The sequence below is a fragment of the Callionymus lyra genome, chromosome 1, assembly GCF_982586985.1.
Source record: "Callionymus lyra chromosome 1, fCalLyr1.hap1.1, whole genome shotgun sequence".
Classification (NCBI taxonomy): Eukaryota; Metazoa; Chordata; class Actinopteri; order Syngnathiformes; family Callionymidae; genus Callionymus; species Callionymus lyra.
The window spans coordinates 29455409-29474953 of NC_141818.1; the positions used below are offsets into that span (position 1 = coordinate 29455409).

At 38.8% G+C, this 19545-nt stretch overlaps 1 protein-coding gene and 1 pseudogene across 1 annotated transcript; one reads left to right on the forward strand and one right to left on the reverse strand.

Annotated features, from left to right (window-relative positions):
* The first annotated feature begins 4088 nt into the window (after positions 1-4088).
* On the forward strand, positions 4089-5927 carry LOC148088824 (histone H2B 1/2-like). The gene is made up of 3 exons (XM_087785930.1): positions 4089-4138; positions 4197-4449; positions 5628-5927. Exons 1-3 carry the CDS (start codon positions 4089-4091, stop codon positions 5925-5927), a joined length of 603 nt encoding a protein of 200 aa, XP_087642056.1.
* A 3163-nt stretch (positions 5928-9090) lies between these two features.
* LOC148088825 (uncharacterized) lies at positions 9091-17871 on the reverse strand (annotated as a pseudogene).
* Positions 17872-19545: the final 1674 nt, after the last annotated feature.

Genomic DNA, 19545 nt, shown 5'->3' on the forward strand with positions numbered 1-19545 from the left:
GAGTAGTTTGAGTTTAGTTTAAATGAATGCAATGCAAGACAATGATTATTTAATATGAATTAAATATGAAAGAGTATCAGTTAATCAAGTGACTATTTGAATGTGTGTTAAATCTAGATGATTGACTACAGTTAAGTTGTCATTTCCTTACAGTTGTAAACGAAACAGAGTATCCCCGAGTGAGTGTGTAAATGTCTGTGAGAAAAAAGTTTGCAAATAGTAATCCATCTATATTAATATGGGCCTCATTTCTGTGGCAACATGTAACTTGCGAGGCATTAAATCTAAAGGAATCAGAGACTCAAAAATAAACACTCTTATCCACACACACTATGACATCATATGTGCACAAGAACTGAGACTCACTACGAGGGAAGATGTGGAACACATGACTCAACTTTGGACAAAAGGATCATTCGCGATCTCCATAGGTTGTGATAAGGCTGACGGTGTTTCAATATGTTTTAAGAACAAAATTGATATTTTTAAAACAAGGAAAATAATCCCAGGACGAATTTTATTAGTTGATTGTTTCTATATGGGCACTAAATTAAGAGTCATTCATGTATACACTCCCCCAGATGCTGCCACTAAAGTAAGGATTTTTAAAAAAGTACAAGAATTGTTGACTGCCGGGTATAATACTGTATTGTGTGGTGATTTCAACGCGTACACAGACGAAAAAGACAGAGTACCTATGAAACCCCTGAAACTGCCGAGAGAGGGGAAAGCACTGAAGGAGTTGAGTGATAGTTGTGACATGAGAGATGTTTTTAGAGTTTTATACCCGCAAAAAATAGATTTTACCCGCTTTGTCGTGAATGTTAAGATACGGATAGACCGAGTATATGTATCAAAGAGTATAAAACCGGTGTATTTTGAAACAAAACTTTTGATCAATTCCGATCATTTAACAGTTGAGACAGGATTACTTTTAGGAGACTGCGAACAAAGAGGTTATTGGAAGTTAAATATTGATGTACTACAAGAAAAAGACGTCATCGGGAACTAATCGCTGAAATACATCTAATCAAGAACCTAGAGGTATTTTTTCACTCTAAGCGTTAACTCTGGGAGTATATGAAGGAAAGATTAAAAGGGTTCTTTAAATACAAATGTAAAGTTTTGAATAAACAAAAAAACCAAAGGTACAAAGAACTCATGATGGCGTATATAACTAAGAAAACAAAACTCAATATAACGATAGTAGAAGAAGAAGAGATGAAGGACATTAAATCGGAATTGACCAAAAGAATGATGTGTCACACCATTTACGAATACAGGCCGGGATAAAAGATAAAGATGTGTGCAATACAAACCAATTAATTAAAAAGTACAGAAAGTAATAAATACATTTCAACAATAAATAATGAAAATGGTGAACTGATCACAGAAGAAAAATTAAAAAGGGAAGCGATCAAAGCACTTTGTGAAGAAATGTATAAAGAAATCGAAATATCAGAAGCACAAATTAAATATTTTATAAATGACAAAGGAATACCAAACCTTCAATACAACAACTCTAAAATCGCTATACATGAAGTAAAAGAAGCCATTTTGCAGTTAAATCGAGGGAAAGCTCCAGGTCCGGATGGACTTCCTTGTGAGTTTTATCAGTTTTGTGTTGAAGAAATTTCTCCGTTACTTACTGTAGTTTTTTATGAAGGAATAACATCAGGGATCCTTCACCCCTCTTTTTATAAAGGTGTGATGTCACTTGTTTTTTAAAAAGGAGACTGCAAAGACCTCAACAACTGGAGGCAAATAACTATAACATTGATTACAAAATATTAGCAAATATCATAATGAACCGACTGAACCCGATTTTGGGAGGATTATTGCACAAGAACAAACCTGTGCAATAAAGGGGAGGTTAATGTGAGAAAATCTTGGAACTCTCAGAAATATAACAGAAAACAAACAAAAAATTTAGATTCTAACACTAGAAAGCTTTTGACTATGTATCCAGAGATTACTTGTGGCACGTTTTAAAGAGCTATAGTTTTAAACAAACTTTTATTGATAAAATCAAACTGTTGTATGCTGATTCCACCGTGCAAGTTAATGTAAATGGCACTTTAACTGAACAGTTCTGAATAAAAAAAAGGCGTCAAACAGGGCTGCCCTCTGTCTGCGGCATTGTACGTCCTCGCTATTAACCCTCTCTTGAGACGAATTAAAGAAGACCTAAGGTTAAAAGGAACCGACACAACTGATGGAGAGAGGGTGGTAATAATGGCGTATGCAGATGACATTGCTGTAGTCGTAAATAATCAAACAGAGTTGGAAATTATAAACAAACATCTATATAATTACGGAAAAGCCTCTGAAGCTAAATTGAACCAAAACAAAACCGAGAGTCTGTGGTTTGGTGAAATAAATAACAAACCAAAGATTAATATAAAAGACCAAAATGAAGTTTGTATTCTTGGAATCATGTTTTCTAATGTATGTAGCTACGAGGAGAACTGGAAGAAAAAAGAAAAAGAGGTCATAGAAGAACTTGGAAAATGGGACAATAAAACCACAAATTACAAACTAAGAATTTCAATCATAAAGGCCTTTGTGTTGTCGAAATTAATATTCTTAGCAAATATCTTCCCTCCAAAAGCCCATACGATGAAGAACATAAATAAACAGGTAGTCAATTTTATTTAGGGAACCACCAGAGAAGTCACGACACGTAAACTACTCTGTAAAGACCGTAGATACGGTTGTAGGACTATTGCTTCAGCTATCAGTCGAAAAACAATATGGATCGGTCTTAAATCAAGATTGGAAAAGAAGAAGGGAAGAGCAAGAAGTGGTTTCCCATATTACCATCTTATATATAGTGACTATGTAACGAAATATGAAAAATTGAAAATTAACTGGATCAATGACTCAAGTAAAAAGATTTACAAGTTAATTTCAGACATGTGCCACGGTGGTTTCCACGAATACAAGCAGCTGCAAACGTGCCACTTCAAAACATGTTAAAAATGTTTTCTCTAAGGATCTATCTGAGAACACTAGAGACGTGATGTGGCTGGTTTCGGTCGGTAGACTCGCAGTCGGCGCAGTTGTCAGATGGAGTTGCTTCGTCAAAACTAAACAGTGTCCTGTCAATCAATGTCGGCAGGATGATACCATAGATCATCTCCTTTTGGAGTGTCAAAGGGCAAATGCATCTGGACAAGATTAAAAAGTATTGGCCTGGAAATTGACATAAAAAGGAACACTGTAATGTACGGAGTCTTTCAGAACATGCCACAAGAACAAAAATATTTGTATTAGTTCATAATTTGTATTGTTGTGTGCAAACTTTGGAGAACACGTTGCATGATGGTGATTCACAATAAGGTAGTATCAATTGACATCACTTTAAACAAATTTTAAGAGAACTCAAAAGACAAAGGACAATGGACATGAGTGGAAACAAGTGTAGACAGTGGAGTATTTTAACTTTTTAGAATTGGGTGTTACATTTGTGTGTTTTTAGAAATGTATTCACTGAATTGTAAACGCTTTTTGGCTCTTTGGTGTGTTTTGGACATGTTGAATATGTACAGTTTTATGACCTTGCTCTGTTTGTTATGACTATGTAATATTAAATTCAATAAAGTAATTTAAAAAGCGAAAGCACTGAAGGAGTTGAGTGAAAGTTGTGACATGAGATGTTTTTAGAGTTTTATACCTGCACAAAATAGATTTTACCCACTTTGACATGAATGTTAAGACAAGGATAGACCGAGTAAATGTATCTAAAGAGTATAAAACCGGTGTATTATAAAACAAAACTTTTGATCAATTCCGATCATTAAACAGTTGAGACGGGATTACTTTTGACTGCGAAGCAAGAGGATATTGGAAGTTAAAAATTGATGTACTACAAGAAAAAGATGTCATTGAGGAACTAATCGCTGAAATACATCTAATACAACAAGAACCTAGAGGTATTTTTTCAATCTAAGCTCTGGTAGTATATGAAGGAAAGAATAAAAAGGTTCTTCAAATACAAAAGTAAAGTTTTGAATAAACAGAAAAACCAAAGGTACAAAGAACTCATGATGGCGTATATAACTAAGAAAACAAAACTCAATATAACGATGGAAGAAGAAGAAGAGATGAAGGACATTCAATTGAATGTCCATATGATGTGGAGAAGAACAACGACTGCTGTTAAGAAGCTGGTCGTCGCATGAACTCTTGTCCAGACCAAGGGCACCAGAGCTTCCGGCTCCTTCAAGATTAGCAAAAAAAGAAGCTCCTAAGGTCAAGAAAGCTGCACCTAAAGCCAAGAAACCAGCAGCAGCCAAGAAGGCCAAAACCGCCGTGAAGAAGACTGCAGCCACCAAGAAGTCACCGAAGAAGGCGGTAAAGAAAGCAGCAGCCAAGAGTCCCAAGAAGGCCGCAAAGAAGGTGGTAGCCAAGAGCCCCAAGAAGGTGGCGGCGAAGAAGAAGCCAGCAGTGAAGAAATCTCCTGCCAAGAAGGTCGTTAAACCCAAGGTCAAGAAAGCAGCTCCCAAGAAGAAGTAGACGCTGAAATCTCTGCTTCCATTAAAGGCTCTTTTCAGAGCCACACAACTTCTCTACAGAGCAACTGTCACTGGACTACATGTGTGAAGACATGAGTCAAGTATTTTGACCTATAATGAAGATACAACTAAAAACACGGATCATTAATAATGAAATCATAAGCAATATACATGTTATAATACAACACATATCTATATATATATATCTATATATACTGTATATCTATCTATCTATCTCTATATATATATATAATGTGTTAGGAAATCAAATCATGTATATTGTTCGCACATTCATATGTTTCAAAAACGTGTTTGTTGAGATACAGTAGAAAGTTTGATCAATGTTAACATCGGGATATTAATTTATATTTGGTAAAATAAACATGACATAAGTTTAACTAAAACCTATTTGAAAAGATAACGAAAAACTACACTGTGCATAAACTGCAATAGTTAAATACTACAAGTTATTTTTGTTTAATCTTTTATTCTATTTTAATTGCTAGATTAATCATAATATCCTCGTAGCACGATAATTGACATCTAGATTGTATACAAGCAGCCGGTGCTCGAAAAAATGTTCCTCATCTTCCTCTTGTGAAACACCAAAACTTTTAGATTCCGTGAAACTTCAACTCTAAACATGTTGTCATTTACATTTAGGGCATATCTTCGGATTGATCTGTTTATACAAGTGTGTGATCAATAAAAACATACAAACGTTCAGTTCCAGCTCATATGTGACCACGCCTCTGAAAGCGACCCCTCCGTAAACTCTGCCTTTCATTGGAGGAAAGCTTTAAGAGCGAGGAAGAACCTCTACTCACGGATATATAAAGACACTGTCCGATAGTCACGATCACACATCGAACGTCCCTCGTTTAAACAAAACCAACGTGCATTGTTAAGACAACACAACGTGTTAAACAATCAACCTACATTGATAAAAAAAAGATAAGCCCGCCACTTTTTAAAGCAGCCAATCATAATAAGGAAACCACACACTTGCCAGAGCAGCAGCACGACTATAAGAATGTCCGCTGAGCTAAAGTCAGTCAATAAGTATCGACCATCGACCGCCTTCCAAACGGCGAAGAGGGTAAGAGGTAGAGGAAGGAGAGTTACGCCATCTACGTGTACAAGGTGCTGAAGCAGGTCCACCCCGACACCAACATCTCCTCCAAGGCCATGGGCATCATGAACTCGTTCGTCAACGACATCTTTGAGCGCATCGCCGGAGAAGCGTCTCGCTTGGCTCACTACAACAAGCGCTCCACCATCTCTTCCCGGGAGATCCAGACCGCTGTGCGTCTGCTGCTGCCCGGTGAGCTGGCCAAGCACACCCTGTCTGAAGGCACCAAAGCCGTCACCAAGTTAACCACACTAACACAACGGCGCTCACTTTTTTAACTTACTTTATTTCATTTTAGATAACATTGAGTCATAAAATTACAAATGTACACATGTCCAGAACCATTTACAAATCAGTGAATATATTTCTTAAACTTACGTAGCACCCAATTATAAATGATGAATCAAGCCACTGTCTACACTTGTTTCTGTTTATATCTATTGTCCTTTGTATTATAAGTTCTGTTCTTCTCAAAACTAAGTAAGTAATTTGTATTTAAGTACTTTGTGACCCTGGTCTGGAGAAGGGCTATATAAACAATCAAAACAATATTCAATAAAGTATATACTTTAAAGGTCAAGATAACACTGAGAACAACACAGGAGTTCCAGAAAATCAAAGAAAAAGCCTGAACAAATAAAAACGTCTTAGGATGTTTCTTGAAAGAGTCAGAAGACTCCATCAAGCGCAAAGAGAGAGAAAGATCGTTACAAAGCTTAGGAGCAACCGCCTGGAAGGATTTCTCTCCTCTAGTCCTGAACCGTGTGCTTGGAACCATCAGTAGATTCTGATCCACCGACCCCAGAGCGCGAGCTGGGGTGTAAGGCTGGATCAGATCAGTTATGTAAGGAGGAGCTTGACCATGAATAGCTCTGAAAGTAAAAAACAGAATTTTAAAGTCGATCCTGAAAGAAACTGGAAGCCAGTGAAGAGTTTTAAGGATCGGAGAAATGTGAGTTCTTCTACTTGAGCGGGTCAGAATTCTCGCTGCAGAGTTCTGAATCAACTGCAGGCGAGACAGCTCCTTCTTGTTAAGAAATGAAAACAAACTGTTGCAATAGTCCAGGCGAGAAGACACAAATGCATGGATTACAAGCTCCAGATCATGTTGTGACAACATTTTCCTAAGTTTAGAGATTTTTGGTCAGTTTTCTGCAGTGTTGAACAAGAGACAGGTCTTTATCAAATACAACACCCAGGTGTCTCAGGCTCAGTTTGACAGACTGACCCAAGTCACCCAAGTACTAACTCAACCCTGGAACCTTATCATCAGGAGCAATCACCAGAGTTTCAGTTTTGTCCACATTTAGCTGTAAAGTGTTTTCACTCAGCCATTGTTTGATTTCTAGCAAACAATTGACTAAGCTGTTCAGCCTCTGAGGCTCAGTTGGATCAAAAGAGCAGTAGAGCTGGATGTCATTAGCAAAAATGTGATAAGAAACATCAAGAAATCTCTGAATGATTTTACCCAGGGGAATCAAAAACAAGTACAGCAAAAACAATAAAGGACCCAGAACAGAACCTTGAGGGACTCCACACAATAGATCTTCCAATTCAGGCCTCATTTGATCTGCAGATACACTAAAACTGCGCCCAGAAAGGTATGATGAGAACCACTGTAACATAGACCCAGACAGCCCCACTTCATCCCGCAGTCTTCTCAGCAGGATCTGTTGATCAACTGTGTCAAAGGCTGAGGACAGATCTGTTAGATTAAAAATGATTATACACTATACGCCATACTTAAATTAGTGATAAAAGATATTCAAAATATAAAGTATAAATTACTAGCTTCATCTAAGAGCTTACTCGTTTGAATACACATTCACAATCAACATTTCACTCAGACTGACACACTGTCCCAAGGAAAGCTTGGAACAGACGTAGAGTCATGACAGCGGTTACTTAGACATCTGCCCTTTTTCACACCTGGGGGCGTGAAACAAAGAGCGAAGCGGAACACACCCAGGAAAGGGGGGCTGGAAGACAAAGGCAACCACCCACGCAACAGGGAAGCAAGGAAGTTTCTCTCCAGGTTATCGAGACATGGACAAACTTGAAAGAACCATCTGCCCCAGAAGAGACGACCCCCTGGACAGAAAACTTTCCCTTAAATATAGCGATGCTCTACAGTTCTGGACTGTCTATCCCGAAGCTATTGACCTGTAGAACTGCCGGCAAAGAGCGCGATCGATCAATCGTAAAAGCTTGTGTCTTTGTTTGACTTGAAGCGGCGAATAAATGACCCGTTACACTCTGAATTTACATTTTTCTCCATAAAGCAAAGTATTAAGACCCAGACGTGACGTCGTGTTGGAGCGACGGAAACAAACTCCAGTTCCAACCGTTTTAGATCCAAGAGAACCAGGACAGTGAATTGACCTGAGTCAGCTGACATCATGATGTCACTGGACACTCTCAGTAAGGCTGTCTCCGTAGAGTGATGTTTACGGAAGCCAGACTGAAACTTCTCATGAATGTCGCTCTGATCCAGGAACAAAGACAGCTGCTCAGACACCACCTTCTCCAAGATCTTGGACAAGAAAGGGAGCTTAGAAATAGGCCTGAAATTACTGAGGTCAGTTGAGTCTAAGCCTGGCTTTTTGAGCAAAGGCTCCACAAGCGCATGTTTAAATTAATTGGGAAAAACCCCTGTGGAAAGGGAGAGGTTCACCATATTGGTAACCCAGGGCCCAATTACATCAAATACTTTGATAAAAAGCCTACAAAGAAGGACGTCATCTGAGCAAGAGGAGGGTTTCATCTTGTTCACTAGTGCCGAAATATCACCCAGAGATACAGCACTGAAAAATGACCAAGAGGAGGAGAGGGGCTCAGAGACCGTAGGGGCTCCAAACAAAGGGGGAGAGATTTTCTCTTTGATCAATTTAATTTTTGTCAATGAAAAATCTTAACAATGCATTGCTGTCAGCTTCACAGAAGACAGGCGTGATTTGAGGAGCAGGAGACACAAGAGAATTAATCGTGTCAAACAACACTTTGGGGTTTTTCCTTATTTGCTGCTACCAGTTTTTTGATGTAATTAGATCTAGCAGTTTCCGCCATCTTATTTTAAGACGACATCAGATCTCTAAGGTGAATTCTGTGCACCTCAAATTTAGTGGACTTCCAGAGACGCTCAGTCTTTTGACAAAGTCTCTTCAGACTAAGACATACATACAGATGATGAACCAAAATAAATTGTTTTGTTGTGGTATACCTTCAAAGATTCAATACGTTATGGTGCTTCTCTTCAGGTCAAATTTCAGTCCAATTCCTCTTAATCACTCTAAAACACAGGTCTCAAACTGGTCCAGAGAAGGGTTGAGATGCTGATGTTCTGGATCCAACCACTCAGGTGTCTGAAGACATTAATCAGTTAATTGTCAGTCAGGTGCTGCTTGTTTAAGCCAACACCTGACTCATTAATGAATATGCACTTCACTGGTTGTAACAAAAACCTGCACTGTCTCGGCCCTTCTCTGAACCAGTTTGACACCCCTGCTCCAAAAGAAGATAATCTATGGTCTCGTCCTGCCTGATCAACAGGACACAGTTTTGACACAACGACTCAATTTTACGACATTACGGACCGCGAGTCTACTGACTGATTCTAGCCACATCAATAAAGTGTATCTATCTCTAGTGCTCTGATACATTTTTAGAGAATGCATTTTCAACACATGTTTTGTAGTGGCATGACTGTAGCGCTTTGTATTTATGAAAACCAGCATAGCACTTGTAAATTTCTAAAAATTACTGATCCAGTTAATTTTTTACTGTTCACATTTTGTTACGTCATATATATATATATATATATATATATATATATATATGGGAGACTACTCCTTGCCCTTCCCTTCTTATTTTTCCATCTTGATTTAAGAACGACCCATTTTGTATTCCGACTGAGGGCTGAAGCAATGCTTCTACAAAGAGCGATGTTTAATTTAAATTGTAAATCCATTGCTGCGAGCCCCCCATATTTATGGTCTTTAAACAGTAGTCTGCGTTTTGTGACTTTTCTGATGGTTCCCCAAATAAAATAGACTACTAGTTAATTTTTTGGGAGGGGAAATATTTGTCAAAAAGACAAAGGTCTTGATGATTGAAATTCTTAATCTATAGGTTGTCGGGTTATTTTTTTCATTTTTTTTTATCGCACTTTCTTAGTTCTTCTATGACCTCTTCTTTGTTACAGTTGTCCTTGTAGCAACATACGTTAGAAAAAAAAGATTCCAAGAATACAAACTTCAATTTGGTCTTGAATTTAACTAATTTAATACATTTTTGTTTTACTATTTATTTCACCGTACCAGCACTTTGTTTTGGTTCAATTTCACTCCAGAGGCTTTCCCGTATTTATATAGATGTTCATTTATAATGTCCAACTCTGTTTAGTTCAAATTCCATTTACATTAACTTGCACTGTGGAATCGATAATGAAAATGTATACTTAAGTTGTCATTTTACTTTCATTTATTTGACCTACAACAAATATTACAAGAACACGATAATAAATGACTGGATTATATGTTAAAGTAAAATAAGTAATGATAGTTAATCACTGAATATGAACTATGTTAATTTTGTGAAACGCTTATAAATGTCATGTGTTATAATTCCGTGAAATGTCGTATTTCACATTCGACCACTCAAGTTCAATCTCATACGTGTTGCACCCCTTCTGTGCTAAAAGGGTATCTAAATGTTGAATGAGCACATTGATTTCATGAACACCATAGCTTTGTCTCAAATTGCATTCTTGCGTACTCAAAGTTAGTATTTTCAGTGCATAAGTGCGTCTCAAATCTTTATGCATGGCGCACTAAATTTCGCATACAAAACTGAGTATGGTTCGATGGAGACTATCTACCCTTAACGGCCACCATCTAAGTGACGTTTTAAACACAAGTTACGTGTTTTTTAGCCAGCAGTAGAAAGATGATACCGGCGTAAATATCTCGCGACTATTTCGTTTCTCATTTTTTCTTTATTTCTTCTTCCAAACTTGCAAAACGTGCTGCCAGCAGGTGTCGGTGATAGCGGTCAAACAGCTGGTTGCAATCATCGTTAAATAGTAGTAGAAGAAGAAGCTGTCACGTCATTTACGTTTAGTGCATAGCAGCAGTGTTTGATTTGAGACGTACTATCTGTTGAGGATTTGTTACTAGTTAGTAAATACACTCTCCTGATGCATACTAACTTCCAGTATACTAAGAAGTATTCGATTTGAGAGACAGCTAAGAAGTGGCTAGAGCTTCCGGCTGGTTTGGATTTTTTTTATTTGAATGAAAGATGTGATTTCGCACTCAGAACTAACCAACTCAATCCCTTGATACTTCACCACGTCGTCATCATCTGCTCTGGTTTCACACAAGGCTTTTAGCAGTTTGACCCCTGGGCGATCCTTCATTGAAATGAGGCTGGCCTGTGCAACTTCCAATTTCAGCAGTTCGTGCCAATGTTGAAGTTGTTCATCCTGGAGTGACGTGAATAGCTCTGCCAAATCTTCCACCAGATCCATGTATGAGGACAAAATGGTGAGATGTCATGAGTTTGGCATATCCACGTATCTTAGCACGATCTGCTGTTGGTACATCTTTCTGCAGCTCTGACACTTCTGGAACTGAATTACAATGCAGCGATAATCTCTTGTCAGAACAGCCAAAGCCTTGCGCCGATGGTCAACTCGGTGTGTACCTCTTAATATCCACGTCGAAGCGGGTCAAATCTATTTTTTGCGGGTACAAAACTCTAAAAACATCTCTCATGTCACAATTTTCAGTCAACACTTTCAGTGCTTTCCCCTCTCTTGACAAATCAAATTCAGGGGTTTCACAGATACTCTTTTTCATCTGTATACGCGTAAAAATCACCCCACAAAATCCTTACTTTGGTGACAGCGTCTGGGGAAAAGTGTATACATTTATGACTCGTAATTTTGTGCCCATATAAAAAACAACTAATAAAATTTGTCCTGGGATTATTTCCCTTGTCTTTAAAATATAAATTTCATTCTTAAATATTGCAACACTGTCTGCCTTATCACAACCTATGGAGATTGTGGATGATCTTTTTATCCAAAGTTCAGTGACTTGTTCCAAATCTTCCCTCGTAGTGAGTCTCAATTCTTGTGCACATATGATATCATAGTATACATGAATAAGGGTGCTTATTTTTGAGTGTGTTTGCTTTAGATTTAATTCCTCGCAAGTTACAGGTTGCCACAGAGATGAGGCCCATATTAATAGCGGGGGATACTCTGTTTTAGGGATGAGGGACAGTAAAGACTCTTTTTTTTTTTTTAATCCTTCAAAAAGGGTGTACAAAAGTTTAAAAATCACACAATAACAACAATGATGCAAACCTGAGTAGTGCAGACAAATGTGCAAACAAACATTGAAAAAAACAGAAACTATATAAACATACAGACTGAACTTATTAAACAAGGTCTACACTTAAATTGACAGTCTATAAATAAAAAAATAAAATATAAATATAAAAAATATATCTGCTTTTCAGTCAATAAAACCAGAAATGCTAAAGTGCACACAAAAGCTGCTAAACTGTACAGAAGAATGATTCTGCCTTGCAGTTCCATCCTCATTTTAACTTGTACATTTTATTTGGAAAGGAATAACATGTTAACTTCTGCTGGTTTTAGTGAAGAGCAGGTGCAAGTCACTATATTCCCATTTGTACTAAAAAGACACTCTGAGGGAGCAGTTGTGGCGGGGGGACACAGATATTTGTGTGCAATGTTGCAGAGTTGTGTGAAAGTTGATTCTGAGTCCCTGTGGTGTGGTTCCCTCAGTCTGGAGTTGGCGTCCTAGTCGGACGACTATCATAACATTGGAACAAATTTACGTTTATGTCTTGAATTGTTGTCCTATTCACATGCAAACTTTCATGTGAGTCACCTTAATCTCAACATTTGTACATTATCACCTTGTCTGATTCATGGTCATTTTTTGGTAATGATACAGAAGTACAATATTGTTGACATGACTTTAATTATCATTCTAGAAAATCAAAATGATTTCCCTATATCTTGCTTAACACAAATACGGAAAAGCCCTTTTCCCTTCTTCCACAACAAGAAGACCAAGGGCTGACAATGCCATTTGCTTCATATTGGTGTTGTGTCTATCGTATTTTTATTTTATCTTTCGTTCAATTGGTGAAAACACTGCCCTAGTCTCAAAGCATTTCCGGTTTTCACTTTTTTGTGGCGTCAACACAAATGAGCGCCGCTGTAGTGCCACCCGCTGTTATGGGGTGGAATTATGCCTTGCACATGCGCAGAACGTACACTTTTGCCGAAAGTCTCTTTGTGTTCCCGGGCATTATTTTCGAGGGACGCAGGCGGACTACATCAGACTAGTTTTAAGTTGATCATCACAAGTTTTATGAGAATATTAAGGTACCAAAACTACCCAGAGTTCCTGTAAAAGATGATAAACAAAGCAAGTATTAGTATTAGTATACAAGTCTCTGTTACAGCTTTCAGATGCTCTAGCAGCCGGGAAATCTTCAGTTCTATGGTCCCCATCTTGTTGGACATTCAGTGATAAGGTTATGAAGGTTAAGCTCTCTCTGTGCATCAAGCATGGCAGCCTTCTTTTTCCAGCTGTGGGAGTGTCCCACAACCTTTTTGCAAAGACCTATTGCCCTTGCCACTCTATCATCCTTCAGTGAATGTCCTGTAACATAAAATAATATAGTTTATTCATACAATCTGACTTGCGTGAAGGTTCAACTTAATAAACTTTGCATTACATACACATACACTATTACTAATTTACATACCGATTACAAGATGTAAGAGGTGCCCAAAACACTGAAGCCTGGTCCATTCATTAAGCTGTGCAGCCATCACCATGTTTGCAGGGTTGTCCGGCTTTGAGATTTGTCGTCCTCAATGTAATGCATTGTGAGGCTCATGTATGGCTCAAAGTTGCAGCTTGACCAAAGATCCATTGTGGTTGCAAAAAAACCCCACTGTTTTAAGCTCTGCTGCAATTTTCTGTCTGCTTTTTTTATACAAATCAGGTATGGCAACATGGCTAAAGTGTGTGTGGGACGGCACTCTGTACCACTTATCCTGAGTATAAATTAAAGCCAAAAACCCAGGTTTTGTAACTACATTAATTGGCAACATGTCTTTTGCTATAAACTCCGCTATTGCTGTGGTTATTCCGTGTGTTGTTTTGACTTTGTGTCGTAAGGGGCAACGCTTCAAAATAGTTCATTTAATTACTTTTGGCGGCTCGTAATTGGCTATGACGACATTGAGGCACTTGGCTTTTTTCCTTTACAGCTTTTAAACAATGCTTACCCCGTGAGGTGGCAATGGGAGCGTAGCAAGTTCTGCAAAAAACTTTTCTTTGCTCAAAATCTTTTTTAAAGCCAAAAAACTCCACACAGCTGACGTACTGCTCCTCTTAGGCAATAAACATTCTGACCCAGAGCCATGAAAGCAAATTATTTGGAAATTTTATTTCAGTGAGAGCCATATAATATATTTTAAGACTGAATTCAACTAAATGTGAGTATAATAAGCCTCTGAATTTATTCTTTTAAATAATGCTTTTTAATACTCACCATTAATGCTACTTGGATTTGCTGATGGCTTTATAGTAAGTAAGTAAGTAACTAATTTGTATTTATATAGCGCTTTTCCAGACCAGGGTCAAAAAGTCTGGTTGGTTCTTGGTGAGGTTAAGCTTCATGCAGGCGTTGAGGCTTTCATCCGTTAAATGTGATCGTAGCTTGGACTTGATGTTTTTGAGATGTGAAAATGACTGCTCACTCTGAAGGAGACATCAGGAATGTAACTCAGGTTGGCTGTGTTCAGTGAACACTCATTTGGATGGGTGATGAACTTAAAAAGACGAGTGTGCTCACAAAATTCTCCAAAGCGTGCTTTGACCGACTGTAGGAGACTGATCTCCACCAGCAAGCTGGTTTCACATCCAAAGTTTTGAGTGGGCTCACTTGCTGTGCATGCATCTTTAAATTGACTCAGTTTTTTTTTTAAATGTAGTAAACGACCTGTTTCAAGATCCATGATAAAGAGCTCCAGCTTGTTTTCAAAAGCAAACAGGGCATTTTGAAGGGATAACACTGTATTTCGACCATTGCATTTTCACCTTGAGCTGGTTCAGATGTTTAGTCATATCCACGAGATAGTAAAACTCGAGGAGCCACTCAGTTTCGGCTAGCTCAGGATGCTCGATGCCTTTCATTTCAAGGAAAGTCCGGATTTCTTTAAGGCAAGCCGCAAAATGGCTGAGAACCTTCCCTCTTGACAACCAATGCACATTGCTGTGCAAAACCAGACCATGATAGTTATTTCCAACTTCATCCAGCAGTGTTTTAAACTGGCGATCATTTAAGGCTCGGGCAACAATAAAGTTGATCACATGAATGACCAGCGACATCACTTCGCCAAGCTGCCCGTCACACATCTGAGCACAAAGTGCCTACTGGTGTAGAATGCAATGGAAACTAAGGCTGGGTCTATTTTCGTGTTCATGGAGAAGCGCCACAAATCCCCACCATACATGGAGCACCATCAGTACACTCTGAGAAGTTTATCCATAGGCAGATTGTTTTCATGAGTGAACTCCATGCAAGACTTGGATAAGTCTTCACCTCTTGTGGACCCTTTTATTGGCAGAACAGCAAGACTTGTTTCACACAGTGTGTCACAAGCAGCATATCTTGCAATGATATGATGCACTGAACTGCGACAAGTGGCCTTCGTCTGTTGACTCGTCCAAAGCCAGGGAAAAGAACGGCGCTGCATTTGTGTCCTTCACTTGAGTTTCTTCCACTTGGTTTGACATCATGATGGTACGATCATGTACAGTTCTTGCCGACAGAGGCATGTCTTGTATCCGTTTGATTATCTTATCAAGCATGAACGTTTTACCATACTCACCATCTGTGAATGGTTTTCCGTTCCTCACTATTGCTAAAGATCCAGCAAAAGTAGACATGAGCATTGGAAAATCGATGGATGGATTAAAACAAGTGATAACATTTTATTTTTTATCTGAAAAGCCGAAATCTGCGAGCCAGATGCAATCATCAAAATAACCCCAGCCGGCTCGCGAGCCATAGGTTCCCGACCCCTACTATCTACTGTTAATTGTCAGGAAATACATATTTACATAATCTGACGTTCCGGCGTTGAGAGGTTTTCTCAATGTTCTCATCAGAAGGTGATATTTTGTACTTTGAAATCACTCCTCTTGTGACTGAAGTCTTTCTTTTTTGCATGATTAAAGGACAATGAAGTGAGTTTGATATGGAATATTTGCAACGCAACCAGTCCATCCGTTATGTCCCAAATTAAACCAATGATCGCGGCAAGTCAACTTCCAAAATTCTCTATGGATATACTTTACTGTCCTGTCACAACCAACAGAAGAAAATAATAATATATATTCAGCTCAGCTCTCACTTTTGGAATCTATCAAATAAACGTGCGTCGGATCAGAGTGTTTCTGAGTATTCAAACTGCGAGTGTTGAGAGGCAAGGGTGGCAAAGGACTCGGAAAAGGAGGCGCCAGGCTTCATTGCAAGGTTCTCCGCGACAACATCCAGGGAATCACCAAACCCGCTATCCGCCGTCTGGCTCGCCGTGGTGGAGTGAAGCGTATCTCCGGCCTGATCTACGAAGAGACTCTTAGTGTGTTGAAGGTGTTCCTGGAGAATGTCATCCGTGACGCCATCACCTACACCATGGGTGTCCAAACTTTTTGCAAAGAGGGCCAGATTTGATTAAGTAAAGATGCCCGGGGGCCAGTAGTTCCTTCTGATGTTTTTTTTAACAACAAAAGTCACGTGCAAATGTTCACTATTATAAAACAACTTTATTTTTTAAATGAACATTGAACTGTATTTTACTTATATGTAATGAAAAAGTTTAAAAACAGGTTAATTTTGCTCGTCTTTTACAAGATCTTTCAGAGAGTACAAATCTACAGGTACACAACATCAACAGTTATAACCAGATCTTATTCAAGATGTTTAATAAAATTAAAAAGTGCCATAAATCCAAGTGCATAAGTATACTTTTTCCTTTTCACTGTTAATAGTGACAGATTCAAAACATTCAATTTCAGATTGATCAAGAAACCAATAACTTGCTGTCACCAATGAGAAGGGTGATACTAAGATCTGGATTTCAGTAACAAGGCCAGGTCTGGTTTGAGGGAAGTGGTTGAAATGTGTAAAATGTCACGCAAGTAGGGGTTACTTAGTCTTGACCTCAGTCGGTTCTTGTTTAAGTTCATGACAGAGAATGTCTGCTCACACAAATATGTGGAGCCGAATAAGCTCAGCATTTTCTAAGCAACATTTCTGGAAACCTGCCTTTATCCATCTGCCTATAAAAGTCAACAAGAGAAAGCTTCTGGTGTTTACCGCGCTGCTCATCATCACACTGCAGCTCAATGAGCTCCAGCTGCAGCTGTGGAGGAGCATCGTCAGGGTCCAAGGAGAAGGGAGAAGAGAAAAACAACATTTCCTTTTCAATAACTGCAAAATCCTGAAAGCATTTGTTAAATTCCATAAAAAGAGATAGCTGTTGCATAACTCGGCATTTGCGCACCGATGTTGTCCTGTGGGAAACTGTCGATGACAGCTTTCAAAGCTGGGAAGTGCGCAGTGCAGGGTTCTGTTTGGGACATTTGTGTTTGGAAAAGTTGCAGCTTGGTTCTAAATGGCTTGATGTGAGCGTAAAGCTGGCTCACCACTGCATCTTGTCCTTGCAGATTAACATTCAGCGCATTCAGATGCTTCGTTATGTCAACCAAAAAAGCCAAATCTGCCAGCCATACTAGATCGGACAGTTCTCCCATTGGTTGCCTCTTTTCACGTAAAAAACGTCCAAATTTCCTCTCTGAGAGTGAAAAATCGCTGCATTGCGGACCCCCGACTTAGCCACCTCACATCGTTGTGATATATTACGTCTCCATATTCAGCCTGAATGTCAAGCAAGAACTGCTGAAACTGTCGGTGATGTAGAGCTTTAGAGTGAACATAATTAATTGTCTTTACCACTGGTTTCATACTATGATCAAATTTTAGATGTTTGGCGCAGAGAGCCTGCTGGTGAATTATACAGTGAAGTTTGATAGTGTTACCATCTTCTTCGCTGACTTTATTGCAGATCAGTGTGAACAATCCACTTCGCTCACCAGCCATGGCAGGCGCACCATCGGTAATGATCCCAGAAACTTTACTCCATGGTAGTTTCAGACCTTCAACAGAAACAAGCAAGATAGCATTAATTAGTGGCGCTGCCACCATGTGGTGAAAGGAGGAATTACCTTTTAAAGATTTGTGATCTATTTATTCTGTTAGATAGTGCTAGCGGGCCATAAATAATATATTATAAGACCGAAGTTGCGGGCCGTATGAAATCTTACCGCGAGCCGTGATTGGCCCCCGGGCCGGACTCTGGACAAGCCTGACCTACACCGAAAAACACAAAGGCAGAAAAAACACAAAGGCTCTTTTAAGAGCCACACACTAGCTTTAAAAAGAGATGAGTCCATGTTTCCTCGTTTCTCTCTGCGTTTATTGGTTTTAAATGTGGGATGGAATGTGAATAAACAAATTGTTCACTACAATGATAAAACTTTCATATAACTTTAATATCACTTGTATCATTTTCAGATATAAGATTACCGGAATTTTGAGCAATAAGTGAATTTGTTCAGCTTTACATTCAGTCTGATCACCTGATGCGTCATCTCGTTTACCAATCATAATTATACAACGTTTTATTTACTCAAGCTTACTTGAGTTCAATTTGCAGTCCCTGTTAACCACTAGTTGGAACAAAAACCTGCACCTACTGCAGCTCTTTGAGGACCAGGTTGCCCACCCCTGCCCTAGATCAAGTCAACGTCCTCCCTGGCTTCCAGAAATGCATATGCAGTGGTGGATGTCGTTTACCTTAATCCAGAGACAACACAAGGGATACTACAAACATTTGTTATTGGGCACTGGATCACCTTGACCCTGAGAGGTTAGTGAATGTATGTTCTAAATCCATTATATGATAATAACATCAAATAATTTCACAATATAATCGAGGAAAGTTGGTATTGTAAAGTGGACAAGTGAACTGTTCATGAAGCTCCTCGTCAAAATAGATCACAAGAACTTACCACCTGGCCCACTGGATTTTTGCTTCTTCCTATTACCCTAAAATAATGACCAGAATAAATAATTAAAATGACATTATTACTGGGGCATATTCTGTTACATTCTTTTACTTGTATACTTACATTCACAACTCGCATTTCAAGGACTTTTCAAAAATGAAGAACTTTTTTTTTTTTAATATTTACAGCTTTCTACAAAAATAAATAAAGAGGAAAAAACACACAAAGATTTATTAAGCAGGAACATCACTGAAAAAAAAAACAGTTCAGAGCACATCTAACCTCTTGCTTGTTTCCCTCCTTGTGGATGGTGTGGTAAATGATGGTGGAAGTTGCTGAGATGAGGATGGAGGAAGACAGTGAGAGGAAATGTGGTTCTGCAAATCGACAGCGTCCTCACATGTAGCCCAGACACATTGCACTAGGGTGAAAGTCACTTGCATTGTCAGACCAGGAAGTGACAGACGGACACATGCTTGGAAAAATGATACGATTGACAATGATGGTCTATTTGTTAACATAAATGTTTAATGTTTCGAAACAACAAAATGGCCGTAAATCGCTAAGTTTGATTTCTGATCACTCGTGTGACGTCCTCATGTTGGAAGTACCCGGACCAAAATGCTACTTACAACGGCAAATCAGGAGGGACCATTGCACATGTGTCCAAGATTGTAGCCTACCCTGCTGAGTGTATTAATGTCAA